General features: G+C 40.1%; 1 protein-coding gene across 4 annotated transcripts in view; it reads right to left on the minus strand.

Annotated features, from left to right (window-relative positions):
* Nucleotides 1–15203, minus strand: part of bub1b (BUB1 mitotic checkpoint serine/threonine kinase B) — a 69213-nt gene that overhangs the window by 19631 nt on the left and 34379 nt on the right. For all 4 annotated transcript variants that reach the window (XM_033026792.1, XM_033026791.1, XM_033026794.1 and 1 more), the window contains exons 11-18: nucleotides 12964–13178; nucleotides 11951–12003; nucleotides 10828–10944; nucleotides 8891–9025; nucleotides 7951–8065; nucleotides 7186–7288; nucleotides 5929–6188; nucleotides 2750–2919 (exon numbers count right to left, since the gene is read on the minus strand). In XM_033026792.1, the coding sequence (XP_032882683.1) occupies nucleotides 2750–2919; nucleotides 5929–6188; nucleotides 7186–7288; nucleotides 7951–8065; nucleotides 8891–9025; nucleotides 10828–10944; nucleotides 11951–12003; nucleotides 12964–13178 (1168 nt within the window). The remainder of the gene's footprint in view (nucleotides 1–2749; nucleotides 2920–5928; nucleotides 6189–7185; nucleotides 7289–7950; nucleotides 8066–8890; nucleotides 9026–10827; nucleotides 10945–11950; nucleotides 12004–12963; nucleotides 13179–15203) is intronic.

The following is a 15203-nucleotide window of genomic DNA, read 5'->3' on the forward strand; positions in this document are numbered from 1 at the left end:
CATCAAAAACTATGGAAGAACGTATAACGGTTACAAGTTCAGTTACTATCACAAAGGATGAGGGAACAGAAAGAGTCGAAGGACCAAAGGCCATGTCCCGATGCAGCAATCTACAATCAAAGAAATAGTTGGAGAAGCTTGATTTACTCAAGCCAACAAAGCATGGTTTCATGAAAATTTAGTCTTGTTTGAAAAATGTGTTGGGAGTTGTTTGAGTAGTCAGGGATGAGAGTGCAATGTAATGGAATTGGATCTTCACATAAAAGACAGGTTCACTAAATAACAGATCGTGTTATTGGGGAACATGGATTAGAATAGATTGATAATTGGTTTGGGAACCAAAGATATTTGGAATAAAAGGGTTTTTATCAGGTTCTAAAGATCTAACGAGTGGAATGCCTTAAGCATCAGTTCTTGACTCTCAATTAATTACAACTTCTATTAAAGACGTGTAGGATGGGGCAGAGTACAAGGTATCCAATGCCGATGACACCAAAAAAGGTGGGAGATATTTGGATGAGGTGATATTTGGACTTTGCAACTGGATATTGAGTGGGTGGACACAAACTTGGCAAGTGGAGCTCAGTGTGAGAAAGCACGAGGTCATGCACTTTGGTAAGTGGAATTTCAAAGGCAGACCTAATTAAATGGAAAAGATTACAGAAGAGCAAAGTACAATCACTCTCTTCACATTGTGTTTTTGATTTTCTGTTTTTGGGCTGAATTCTGTTTTTAGTTTGTGTCTCTGTGATGTCTTTATTATTTATTTTACTCTGATGTTTATATTCCTGTTAATCTATGTAAGGTGTCCTTGAGATGTCTGAAAGGCGCCCAACAAATAAAATTTATTATTATTATTATTAATCATGCACAAAATAACAAAAAATTAATTGGCAAGTGCAGCAAGTGGTTACAAAGGTGAATGGCATGAAGGCTTTTATTACAAGAATAATTTAGAAATAGGGGAGCAAAGTTACAATTGTGCTGAGTACTAAGCCCCACCTGGAGTATTGGGCACAATTTTGCTCCCTTTATTTAAGTAAGGATGTACTGGGATTGAAGGTGATCAACAGAGTTTCACTAAGCCAATTTCAGAGATGAGAATGTTTGTCTTATCATGAGTGGCCAAAGAAATTAAATTTACATTCTGTTGTTTAGGATAATGAGGCACAGTAATGGAAGATCTAAGCAAAACTTAAAAGATCCTTGGGGCAGGACTGAGCAGTTACAGATGTTTCCAGAAATCGGGGAACCTCAAATGAGATGGGGTGACAGATACAAGATTATGCAGTGGTCATTTAAAACTGAGATGTGTATGAACTTCTTGCAAAGGACGATGGATCTCTGAAATTTTACACCCCAGATGGTTGCGGAGATTAGATTATTGGAGACGTATACACAGGAAATAGACAGTGTTTTTGAAAGATGAGAATTATGGGCTATGGGGAAACTGCAACAGAAGAGATACGGTCTGGAGCAGATCAACCATATAATCATATTAATTGGGAGGACGAGGGGGCAAGTAGCTTATTCATGTTTCCTCTATTCTTATGGTCTCATTTGTAATTCCAAACAATTCCAGATAAAAGTAGCTCTTTACCATTGATGTGTCTGGCAAAACATTTTACATAACAAATGCCTGGGAGTTGGTATATACTCAATGAGCCAAATGGTCTGTCGTAAAGAAATAAGGAAACAGAGTTAATGGTGGAATATTCTCCATTTGCAAGTGCTGGCAGAGCATAAATAAATCTAGCTCTCTAACATCCAATACAACCCATCAACCACCCTAAACATTCTTCCCTTTATCACCAGCACGTCATAATTGCAGTTTTATTTACAAAATGCATTGCAGTTACTCATTCAAGCGACTGACAGCACTTTCCAAACCCACAAGTTCTAACACAAAGGGCAAAGACAGCAGGATCATGGAAATGTCGCAACCTGGAGGCTCTTCATATTGCTATACTATCCTACTAACCAGATAACAAGTAAATTCTGACCATCTACTCCCAGCGTACTTACAAAAAAATCTTAGTTTTGCTATTCAATCCACACCCCACCCAAACTTCAGCTACTTTATGGAGGATAGTTCAAGGACTTCAACAGGTTGGTGAACAAATGTGAGCAATTATGTTGGACTAACTTTTTACTCCAAATAACAGCAGTACAATTTTCTAGTTTCCAACAAATTGGATCATTGCTGGGTCTAATCCTGGAACTCCTTACTCAGTGCCGTGGGAGTACTTTCATCAGAGCAACTGCAATGGTTTAAGATGGTGACTTACCATAATATTCTGAAGTATACCTTGCATGTTTCTCCCTGTGTCTATATGGGTTGTTTCTTGTAGATACAAGGAACTGCAGATGCTGGTTTCCAAAAAAAATGTGTTGGAGTAACTCAGCGGGTCAGGCAGCATCGCTGGAGGGCATGGACAGGTGACGTTTCGGGTTGGGACCCTTCTTCCGAGATGCTGCCTGACCCGCTGAGTTACTCCAGCACTGTGTACTTTTTTTTGTTTTCATTCCCAGTCAATATCCAACGTTAACTAGTGGATGTTTTATGCAGTTTCTGTTGAAGATCAGCATCCTGGATTAATTCACCAGTTTCAGCATTTGAAAACCCATATTAAAGTCTATGTCAAAGTTAATCCTGCTCAGTGACGTTAAGCACAACAACTGAGCAGGTATCCTGCCAACTGTATTAACCAATAAACCCCAAGACTGAAAACAGTAAGAAAAGTCATACCAGAGATGGAATTCACGTAGAAGACCTCAGAAGAATTCAATTGGCCTGGCTCAGATTTTTCAAAGACATTCAAATCACTCATCGCACAAAGTGTACCCACTGAAATGGTGGAACCTGAAGAGGTGGTGGTCGCAGAAGATAGACCATCTTCGCTTGCCTCTTGAATTGGACTGTAGCACAAACACATTCAAATATCAGATCAATTAAAACAATATTGACTAAACCACCTTAGTACATCAAGAATATCCATTCTATACATATTCTTAGATATTTGATCCCCACTGCCATGGGAAGGAATTTACTATATTTGAATTATTTGCAACAAAACAATCATGGGAAATGAGATAACAAGTAAATTCTGACCATCTACATTGTAAGCGTACTTTTAAAAAGTCTTAGTTTTGCTATTCAATCCACACCCCACCCAAACCTCAGCTACTTTATGGAGGATAGTTCAAGGACTTCAACAGGTTGGTGAACAAATGTGAGCAATTATGTTGGAGTAACTTTTTACTCCAAATAACAGCAGTGTAATTTTCTAGTTTCCAACAAATTGGATAAAAATAGCAATTATGTTGGTGGCAAGAGGATCACATATGGAGTCTACAAGGAACCTTGTAGCCTGCTTCTTTGCTTGTGATAAACAAATGCTTGGACTTAGATGGGCAGCAATTAAAATTGGTTGTTACATATAAAAATATAAAGGAAAAGTGTGGATGAGCTTGTAGCTTTTAGAAATTGCTCAGTACAATGTTGTGGGCATTACAGAGACATGGCTGAAAGAGGATTGGAGCTGGGAGCTGAATATCCAAGGTTACATGTCCTATCGAAAACAGATAGGGGTGGGGGAGCTCTGCTGTTAAGGAACTGAAATTTGGTCCTTAGCAATAGGTGATATAGAGGATGTTGAGTCCTTGTGGGTAGAGCTAAGAAAGGGTAAAAAAATCCTGATGCGAGTTATTTACAGGCTACTGAGCAGTAGCCAGGATATAGGGTACAGGTTATATCAGGAGATACAATCAGCATGTAAGAAAGGCAATGTTATGGTTGTTATGAAGGATTTCAATATGAAGGTAAACTGGGAAAATCAGGTTGTTACTGGACCCCAAGAGAGGAAATTTGTAGAGATGCTACGAAATGCTTTCGGAGAGCAGCTTGTAATGGGGCCTACCAGGGAAAAAATAAATTCTGGATTTAGTGTTTAAGAAGGAACTGCAGATGCTGGAAAATCGAAGGTGGACAAAAGTGCTGGAGAAATTCAGTGGGTGCAGCAGCATCTATGGAGCGAAGGAAATAGGCAACGTTTCAAGCCAAAACCCTTCTTCAGACCCGGCTGAAGAAGGGTTTCGGCCCGAAATGTTGCCTATTTCCTTCGCTCCATAAATTCTGGATTTAGTGTTGTGTAATGAACCAGATTTGATTAGGGAGCTTAAGGGAAAGGAACCACTAGGAGATACTGATCATAATATAAGATTCAACCTTCAATTGGAGAAGGAGAAGATGAAATCAGATGTGTCAATATTACAGCTGAGGAAAGGTGACTACAGAGGCATGAGGAGCTAGCAAGTTAATTGGAAAGGGACCTTAGCAGGAATGACGGTGAAACAGCAATGGCAGGAATTGTTCTGAATAATTCAGAAGACACAGAATCTTCTCATTCAAAAGAGGAAGAAAGATTCTAGGGGGTACATGAGGTGACTGTGGCTGACAAAAGTCAAAGACTGCATGAAACTAAAAGAGAAGGCATACAACATGGGAAATTCATGGGAAGCTTTTTAAAAAGAACAAAAGGTAACTGGAAAGGCAATACAGGGAGAAAGGATGAAATATGAAGGTAAGATAGCCAATAAGAGGATAGCAATAATTTCTTCAGATATATAAAGAGCGAGAAAGAGGCAAAAGCATATGTTGGACCACTGGGAAATGATGCAGGAGAAGTGATAATGGGGAATAATGAAATGGCAGAGGAATTGAATCTTTTTTTTGCATCAGTCTTCACAGTGGAGGATATCACCAACGCCTGAAATTCATGAGAATCATGGGGTGGAAGTTAGTGAAGTGGCTATTACTAAGGAGAAGGTGCTTGGGAAGCTGAAAGGGCTGAAGGTGAACAAGTTACCTGGAGCAGATACACTGCACCCCAGGGTTCCGAAAGAGGTGGCTTTAGAGATTGTGGAGGGATTAGTAGTGATCTTTCCAAAGTCAGTCAGGAGTGGTCCCAGACGATTGGAAAATTGCAATTACTCCGCCATTCAAGAAGTGAGCAAAGCAGAAGAATGCAAACCATAGGCCGGTTAGCCTGACTCCAGTGGTTGGTAAGATTTTAGAGCCCATTATAAAGGATGAGGATTTTGAGTACTTAGAAGTTCATGATAGTACATGAATAGGAAAGGTTTAGGCAGATATGGACCAAACGAGGGCCAATAGGTCTAGCTTAGATGAGGCATCTTGATTTCTGTGGGGCACTGTTCTCTCACTTGTTACCCTCTTTCCTTCATAAAAATGCTTCTTAGTCCCCTAAATTCCTCCGGGGATAAACGATCCCAGCTGCCCAATTCCTAGTCCATGCCACCTCCTCTTCACATCCCTTTGCACAAAACCTACTTAAATCTACTTTTGCAAGTTTGTGTCCAATACCATCAAAATTGGCCTTGCCCCAATTTAGAACTTAATTTGTGAACCAGCCCTGTACTATCCATAATTATTTTAAAGTTGTAGAACTGTTGCTCTTCCCAATTTCCTATGAATGGGTAAAACGTTGCCCTTTTCCTTGTAGGGACCTCTACATATTGGCTCAGGAAGCTTTCTTGAACGCATCTGACAAATTCCACCCCGTCTAAGACCTTGACACCATGACAGTCCATAGTGTAGAGTTGATGATAAAGTGGAATATCATAGGACATGTGTGAATGGGCGATCCAGGGATTGACTCTGCGTGCTGAAGGATCCGTTTCCATGCTATATCTTTCAATTCAATATACAAACCTGCTGCAGAAAATAGTCAGTCACCTAATGGAATGCCAAAAAATGTTCCTTCAAATGCATTAAATTTCCAAATATGTTTAACAAAATTTTTAACCCCAGTCTCAATAAAACTGTCACTGGTAGTAATAATTAGTCAGATGTATAGCATCAACTAAAATGGTCAGAGAGCTAGTTGCCATAAAGCAAAATGTTACCTCAGTTTTTTCTTATGCAGGGGCTGGTCATACATAGATTCCTTGAAGAGTGACAGTGAATTTAGATTAGTCCGAGAAGAATCAGAGATCCATTTGATTGACGTGTCTCCATTCAGAGGATCTTGATGAAAAGGAGTAGAGACCAGATGTGCTCCTCTTGAGAAGTCACAGGCATTTTCAGGAAATGGGCCTAGTGTTTTGTTTGGATAATCATTGCTCTCAAAATGATCAGTTAAGGGTTCCATAACATCCAAATCATCCTTTTAAATGAAGGAAAAAAACAAAAAACCATAAGGTTAAATGACATTCAAACAAATGCCCAGATACTCCAAATGCAATTAAATCACATTTAAAATCTGCTATGGTATAGCATTGACTATTCTAAATAGGAGAAAAATGCTGATGAAGCAAAGAACTGCAGATGCTGGTTTATACGGAAGATAGATACAAAATGCAGGAGTAATTCAGCAGGTCAGGCAGCATCTTTGGAGACTGAAGGAGGGTCCCGATCTGAAACGTCACCAATCCATTTTCTACAGGGATGCTGGCTGACCTGCTGAGTTACTCCAGCAAAGTGTATCTTTGGAAAATACTGCTACTCAATTCCAAAGCAGTATTGCAGAATGAACGCAATTTCCTGAAATTTAAAGCAAACAAATCCTCACTTGCACTGCTACATCAATAATGCAGCGCATTAAGGAATAACAAAATCTTCAAGATCTAGAGCTGCTGTAAGTGTAAAAAGTTAGCAAGCATAGAATGCAATACTTAGCTAAATACTGGCTGAAGATAATAAATCTATAATATCTATTCACTTTTGTTAATGCGGGCTTGTGTAAAGTTACTCAATGAATCCCTCAAATTCTATTCTCAGTCCTGCAGATCTTATTGTGCTTTGAATATTACTAAAGAGGCTGCTTCTGCATACAAACCAAAACATTGCCTTATATAAAAAAATCACCCCACTAGTTTTTAAAATTAGTTCAATTCTATGCTTTCTGGTTACCAATGGTAAACGTTTCTCATTGGAGTTTCTATTTACATTCAAAATCCACAATTTTGAGCATTTTAACCCTCTGCCGCGAGGATTTTCAACTAGTTTAAATCTTGTGCGTTTTTTATTATCGTAGTAACTGGGGAAAAAAAATGGCATTCTTATTTTGCCTCAGAGATCCAAATTTAGGGAGAACCAAATTGATATTTGAAATAAAATGTTGATATTAAACTCAATGTTAAATGGTGGTGCATGTCACTTACAACTTCAGCAACACAGGTTTCCTCAGTTGGAATGTCCTTGGAAGGCACAAGGATTCCTGAAAGTGGCCATCGAGGTTTGGACTTCAAGTAATCAGCAGGTGGCCTTAAACAGCAAGAGGTGAAATCATAATCCCATTCTGGACATTTGAATTTTTGACTGATTTAAATTGCTAAAATCAGTTCTATAGTCTCCTATTGAAGAAGCAAACTGTTAAAACACTTAAAAAATGAACAAGCAAAATAATAAAAAGTTATTTGCCAGTGATTGAATTTATCCAACAGAACAGAGGTAGTTCAGATTAGATCTCAGTGCCAAGTCAGTTCATCTCAACCAATACACCAGTGGAAACACTGGCCACTTATTAACTTATTGAAGGATGAATGGGAAAAGAAAAAACATACAGCTGATGTCCAGAACTGTAAATAACGGTCTTCTCACCACCAGTAGGTGGTTACAAAGATGATAGAAATATGCACATGGCTTAATGAAAAATACAAATATGTGGTTGCTGCAACTGTACGTGCTTGGTGAGACTAAATGGTTCTTCTGCAAATCAAGAAAGGTAGCATTCTATGCGTATAAGAAAATTTGAAAGCATTAAAAATGTGGAGCAGAAATAATATTGCAATTATCAGTAAGGATTGAAAGCAACTTTGTGCTCATCATATCGAGCATTTTTTGCAAAATTAGTGATAAAGGCATACGATTAAAACCACAAAAAAAATTTGAACATCTATGTTGCTACAATCTGCACAGAAACATACTTGTTCTCCTGGTCTTCAACATCTGAAATCTCATTAAAAATATTGAACGGTAATGTTGGCAACCCAAAGAATGAAGGAATCTGCTTCGGAACCAAGCTTGGATCATGTTTGTCAGCTGCAAAGAGAAATGCCACTTCATTACATCCCTGTCATGCTGTTGAAAGTATATTAGTATACATTTGCTAAAGTAAAGGTAGCGGTCGCTGCAAGAACATTTCTTAGGAAAGATTCATTGCAGCCTCTTCAGGTATAACAAACTTTAACTGATAGGGATCAATATGAATCTACAAGTTTTCTATGTGGTACACATTCACTAAACTCGTATCAGAATTAGAAATCATAATGGTTCAGCCTCTGTTTACTCAGTGATGTTTCTTGAGGTCACTTTAAATTCACAGATGTCCAGTTTCCTATGTTCTCTCTAAACATACTAGGGGTGGGATGGGGCACTAAACACAGAAAGAAAGACTACCGTTTAATAAGTGTGTTGGGATATTGATCAGAAAAAGAATCCAATGGCTCATAAGATCTTCCAGTCCATCAAAGTCAAAGGCATACTGATTTAATGAAGTTTTATTGCAATCATAACTAAGCTAATAGAGGCCTTTCAAGCACAATAAGACTTTAAAATGTATCATGCAGCTATGTGAAACTTAGTTTAGATTAAAGAAGCATGACAAACTCCCTCTGAAAAAAAAATGTTTTGCCCGATTCCACAGCAAAATAGTTTCCTTTGAACCTAATCATAGCAGATGGTAGACGGAATTGAAATTTCAATATTTCTACTCAGGTGGTAAATAACAGAAGACTTGTGTTACTTCAGCTCAGAACAGGTACCAGGGAAATTGTCCCAAAAGAGATTATAAGATTACAACTCAAAGTACTGGTTAACAATTAAAAACAAGATATTACCAATACTGCCATAATTCTGAATTCTCACCATTTTTCATAAACTGAACTTCAAATGCCTGGTCATCGCTACAGACACCAGACACAGCACCCAAATTCCCGGACTCATTTATATCATTCCATTGCGAGCAATTAACTGGTGTGCAGAACATACCGTTTATGACATCTGCAATAGAAAATGCAATTTTAATTTTAAAAATAGACCCGTTCTCTTGTTTTTATTCCACATTTGGAAAGCAATGTTCAAACATACACAATGCTTATGACTGAATTTCCCAAGCAGAGACTGCTGGCAATGGTCGTGGTACATAAAATATGCTTTCTCCAAATGTAGAAAACTAATTTTATGGACCCAGATGAAATAAACCGTCTAATGTGGGATCTCCAATAACATACAAGGCTTGAGAAGTTCCACAATAGGCGTTGCCATCTGTAAAGCAAACTATCGACAGTTTCTAATGTTTCTGAATTTTAAGGCATTCCAAAGCACAAAGAGGCACTACTCTAAACAAATAATGTTATCTTCCCATGCATCCCTCCCATTCAGTACAGATGAATGGATAAACAGATGCTAAGTGTCTGTAGGGATCAGTCTACAGCCTGAAGATACACACAAAATATTGGAATAACTCAGTGAGACAGGCAGCATCTCTAGAGGGAAGGAATGGGTGAAGGAAACATCACCCATTCCTTCTCTCCAGAGATGCTACCTGTCCCGCTGAGTTACTCCAGCATGGAGTCAATTTTTAAATTTAAACCAGCATCTGCAGTTTCTTCCTACACATACTCAGTTTACAGCCTCATCAGTCTAAATGCCTGCAAGCCTCCGCTTTGTCATCGGACTCTTACAACAAATCTGGTAGTACACGCCTGTTGAAAATGGCAAGTTTAGCACATCTATATTAGTGCACAAATCCAGAAGTGTGCAAGTACTTATTTAGAAAAAAAATGACAGCAGTTCTGACAAATCCAGTCCTAGGAAATACTGAAGTTTGAAGCTCAACCATCAGTCGGTGCTGTTGCTACGGCTCAGCCTAGGTCTCCGGGTTCAATCCTGACGTCTGATGCTGTCATCTCCATGGCTTGCATTTAAATTCTAAATAACTAGAATTTTAAATGTATATTCTGCATCATGATCAACTGTGATTATACCTTAATCATCATATAGGTATGTGATCAAAGAAATTCAACACCCAGTCAAAGATTCACAAGGATCATTTAGGATCTGGATTAAAAATGTGTCAATCTACACAAGACTGGTCATTTGTATTGGAGTATTGTGTATCAGGACAGGGATAAGGCTGCAAACAAGTTAATTGGGTTGAATTATGAGAGAATATAGTACCATTAATACGTCAAGATAAAGAGGGAGATCTCTTATCTTAAATCTACATGTAGATGGGTAGACGACAGTGCAGTGGCACAGCAGTGAAGCTGCGGCCTCAAAGTGCCAGAGATCTGCGTTTGATCCCGACTACGGCTGCTATCTGTGCGGAGTTTGTACGTTTTCCCTGTGACTGTGTGGGTTTTCTCCGGGTGCTTTGATTTCCTCCCACATTCCCATGTGTTGGTTAATTGGCTTCTGTAAATTCCCCCTAGTGTGTTGGATGCAAATGTGGGTTAATATACAGGTTAATAATATCAGCGACCACCAGGGACTCAGTGAACCAAAGGGCCTGCTTCCACACAGCACACTAGAAAAAATAAACTGTCACCTATCCACTTTTAGGAACAATAGTCAGGCTAATATATTTTAGAAATAAAGAACATGAACAATCTGCCTGCATTCCGAGCCCAGATTGAGGGGTGAATGGGACAATATTTGACAGTGCTCTTCCCTTCAAATTTGTATTAACTAACAGATCATTGCATCCAGATCACCAGATTCAGCTAGTGTTTAATATTCAACACTACCAAACCAAGCCCAAATAAAATAACTACATTAAGTGATGCAGCCATTGCTCTTACCTAGAGCTTCCTTGGTGCAGACGGTCGGGGATGGCTGTACATGTAGTAAACTATAATTAGCCGACAAATTCTGTACCTCCAAAGCATTTGGTTGACCACTTTCCATGCGGCCCCCATCTGTTAATCAAACAGCAAATTTAATGAATAGCTCAGAGGAAATCAAAGGTAGATTAAAACTATACAATGCTTTCTGCAAGCAGTCTGCACCAGTATGAATATTGTAATGGCCATCCACATCCTTTATTATTAATTCAAAATTAAATCAATGTATGCACCAAAAGAAAATTCTTGAACGTGAAAGGCCATTAATGCCAGGGAATTAATGGGCTAGATTATGTCAGATCCAGCTTGTTGACAAATATGCTATTGTAAATTTGAATTACATTAACTTCACCACTGACCTCCACCTTGCCCGTCATTTTAACAGTGAACAGTATGAACATTGATTTCTCCAATTTTACACCAATTTGCACTTATCTTTTCCAATGAGGCAGGAAAGAACCTGACCATTTTAGTTTCCAGGAAACGGCAGCGCTGGCCGCCAATAGTCACCGCAGTGGCCGGCGACATACATCAACTGTATGTCTGGGACCAGCGCTCGGGGCTCATGTTCTTGGTGGACACCAGGTTGGAGGCCAGCGTATTGCTCCCATCTGGACCCGACCTGCATGCTGGTAAGTGGGCCCCCCCCCCCCCATTAACTGCTGCGAATGGCAGTTCAATCCGCACATAAGGAGTCCGCACAGTTCCCGTCATTTTGGCGAGTGCCATTTCACCTGGCCATTCATCATCGTGGACGTGGCCCAGCCGCTGCTGGGCGCAGATACCTTGCAAGCGCAGTCGCTCCTCGTGGACGTGAGGGGCCAACGTTTTTTTTTTGTTTTTTTTAAAGATACTTAGCCATAATTAAAATGAAGTTGCTGAAAGCATTTCTGATCATATGCTTGCATCCATCAAATAAAGTTCATCATTTAGAGGGGGAGATTTAGCATGATTCTAACGTCAACAGCTTCTCACCACCCAATGACCTCCTGAAGCAGCCAGGCTAAATTCAGGTAAACAGCTTGCTTGCGTCAAAATGGTGAACACTAACAAGAACAGGACAAAATTTAAAAAATGTTACCTGTACAATTTGAAAGATTCAGATTTTTCTTTCTCATCTCAGCTCGATTTAACCTATCAAAGACAGTGGGTCAACAAAGATCAGTATGTAAATACAACACTGAGTTGAGAAATCCAATTGCATTTATTATTCTACACATGACCCTGTGTTATGGTCATTCGGGTAAAATAAATTCTCCTGCACAGAACACACAAATTTGAGATGCAGATTAAAATGTATGCATGGAATTTATGTAAAAAGTAAAACAAGGTCCATTTTTCTTTGACTTGCATGTCATGATTCATGCAGAGATGAGATGGATTTGCAGTATGGAAAAAAAAAAATCACAATACAGACCAGTGTCTACGAATGCAATCTCTCTCCCCCCCCACCTACCTTCAACACTAACACTAGGGTAAACTGAAAGCTCTTAATTTGTGTTCATATATGCTTTGGGATGTTTATGTTATGTCCAAGTGTCATCAAAATCAAGCTTCCATTTGGAGAGAACAAGATGGCTACCAATGTCTAGCTACCATGTTCTCCCTTTCCAACGGGCAGCTTGATTCTATAACACTATGACATAACAAAAACATCCCGAGGCAGTTCACAGGATTGTTGATCACCTTCCAAGTTACCATTACCAGTTTGATGTGACTGTCAGCATCAAATAACAGAACTCACAAATTCCCACATAATAACATACTGCCCTTGGATGTGTCGAATGGCAAGTAGTAAATAACATGTAGGTAACATTTACTAAGGCTGCTTTGGAGGCCAAGACATTGGGCATTTTTAAAGTGGAGATTGATTAGTAAGGGCAGCAAAGGTCACGGGGAGAAGGGTGGAGAATGGGGTTGGGGGGGTAAATAAATCAGCCATGATTAAATGGCAGAGCAAATCTGATGGGCCTAATGGCCTAACTCTGCTCCTAGATCTTATGGAAATTAAAAAAATTATGTAAAACAAAATTACAACTGCTAACTTCACCAAGCAGGACTGAAATTGGGTGGAAAAGAGCTCAAAGTACTTACCCATCTTTGCAAGAATCTTCAGCTTTCATTTCTGGTATGTTGGGCAGTGTGCCAAAATCCACTGAATTTGTTACATTACCAGCTACTTGGTTCTGAAGATCCAGGCTTGCAGAGCAGGAATCATCAGTGAAAACATTTGTATCTGTGTCGGATTGAGGTTGAGCTGCCAAAACAGATACATTCATGGGCACCTGGGTTTGAACGTCAGACTTGTTCTTTGAAAAAAATGGAAGGCATTTACACAATTATACGTTGGGATTGCGAAAGTCAGCCCAATTCAAACAGAAAGAAAAATCATTAGTGACAAGAATTTCAATTAAGTTAGTGCTCAAGTGGTCTAGTGCCAGAACATTTAGGAACTTAACCATAACATTGACTAATCTCCCTGTACCACGCCCATTGGTGGTCAAAGGCTCACACATCAAACAATGCCAAAACAAACAATGCAGGCTTTTAAAATTTGTCTACTTTTAATCATCCCACATTGGCCTATATAAAGATTGCCCAAAAATCATCCCGATTTGTACCCGAGGTATACTGTCATTCAGCAATTAAAACCATTTTAATACTTTTTGTATTTGCCAGTTAAACAAAGTGAATACTCACACCCATTATTACTACAACTACAACAATGTCCAGTGACATATTATACAGAAATAGCTTAATGGTAGGAAATACTGATGTGGAAGGTTGTTTGTCAGACTGGAGGCCTGTGACCAATGGTGCACCTCAGGGATGGTGGAGTCTTCTTCTTTTTGCGTACGCCGTGCACAGCCTAAAGTTGTAGGACAACTTGTTCTATTTGATCTTATTTGATTGTGCATTCGTCGAAACAGGGCGGACCACGTGAAGGTTGCAATCTCCCACCCCAATGCTGCAGTAACTCAGCGGGACAGGCAGCATCTCTGGAGAAGGAATGGGTGAGGTTTCGGGTCGAGTCCCTTCTTCAAGAAACGTCACCCATTCTTCTCTCCAGAGATGCTGCCTGTCCTGCTGAGTTACTCCAGCATTTTGTGTCTGTCTTCGATTTAAACCAGCATCTGCAGTTCTTTCCTACACATCTATAGCAATAATATGGATGAGAATGTATGGCATTATAAGTAAGCTTGCAGGTGACACTAAAATAGGCAGCTTCGTTAGCAATGAAGATGGTTATCAAGAATCACCATGTGATCGTAATCAGCTGAGCAAGTAGGCCGAGGAACTCATTAAATGTGAATATCAAATAAATGGGATGTCAAACCAGGACAGTACCTTCACAGTAAATGGTAAGGTCCTGAGGAGTGTTGTAGACCAGTGGAATCTAGCAGTACAAGTACATAGGCGCCTGATCGAGGTGTTGCAGGTAGGTTGTGAAGACGGCTTTTAACTTGAGTCAGGAAAATTAGTATAATAACAATAAATTTTATTTATGGGCGCCTTTCAAGAGTCTCAAGGACATCTTACAAAAAATTTAAGCAGGTAGAGGAATTGCGGATCAGTTGGGGGAGGGAGTTCCAGAGCCTGGGAGCCTGGGAGCTGCCCTGGAGAAGGCTGTCCCCAAAACTGTGGAGGTTGGACTTGTGGATGGAGAGGAGACCGGCTGATGTGGATCTGAGGGACCGTGAGGGTTGGTAGGGGGAGAGGAGGTCAGTGAGATATGGGGGGGGCAGATGGTGGAGGGCTTTGTAGGTGAGGATCAGGATTTTGTAGGTGATCCGGTGGGAGATGGGAAGCCAGTGAAGTTGTTTGAGGACTGGAGTGATGTGATGCCAGGATTTGGTGTGGGTGATGAGTCGGGCGGCTGCGTTCTGGACCAGTTGGAGTCGGTTGATGTAGGTGGAGCTGATGCCAAGGAGAAGTGAGTTGCAATAGTCCAGTCGGGAGGAGATGAAGGCATGGATGAGTCTTTCAGCAGCGGGAGGTGTGAGAGAGGGTCTGAGTTTGGCGATGTTGCAGAGATGAAAGAAGGAGGTTTTAATGACATGGCGGATGTTAGGTTCAAGGGAGAGGGTGGAATCAAAGATCACAACAAGGTTGCGGGCCTGGGGAGATGGGGAGACAGTGGTGCCGTCGATGGTGAGAGTGGGGTTATTGATTTTGCTGAGTGTGGCTTTGGAGCCTATGAGGAGGAATTCGGTCTTATCGCTGTTGAGTTTGAGGAAGTTATGTTGCATCCTGGTTTTTATAGCTGACAAACAGGAGTTGATATGGGAGAGGGGGGGTTGTGGGGGGATTTGGTGCCGAGGTAGATCTGGGTG

This window comes from Amblyraja radiata, chromosome 9 (assembly GCF_010909765.2).
Source record: "Amblyraja radiata isolate CabotCenter1 chromosome 9, sAmbRad1.1.pri, whole genome shotgun sequence".
NCBI lineage: Eukaryota > Metazoa > Chordata > Chondrichthyes > Rajiformes > Rajidae > Amblyraja > Amblyraja radiata.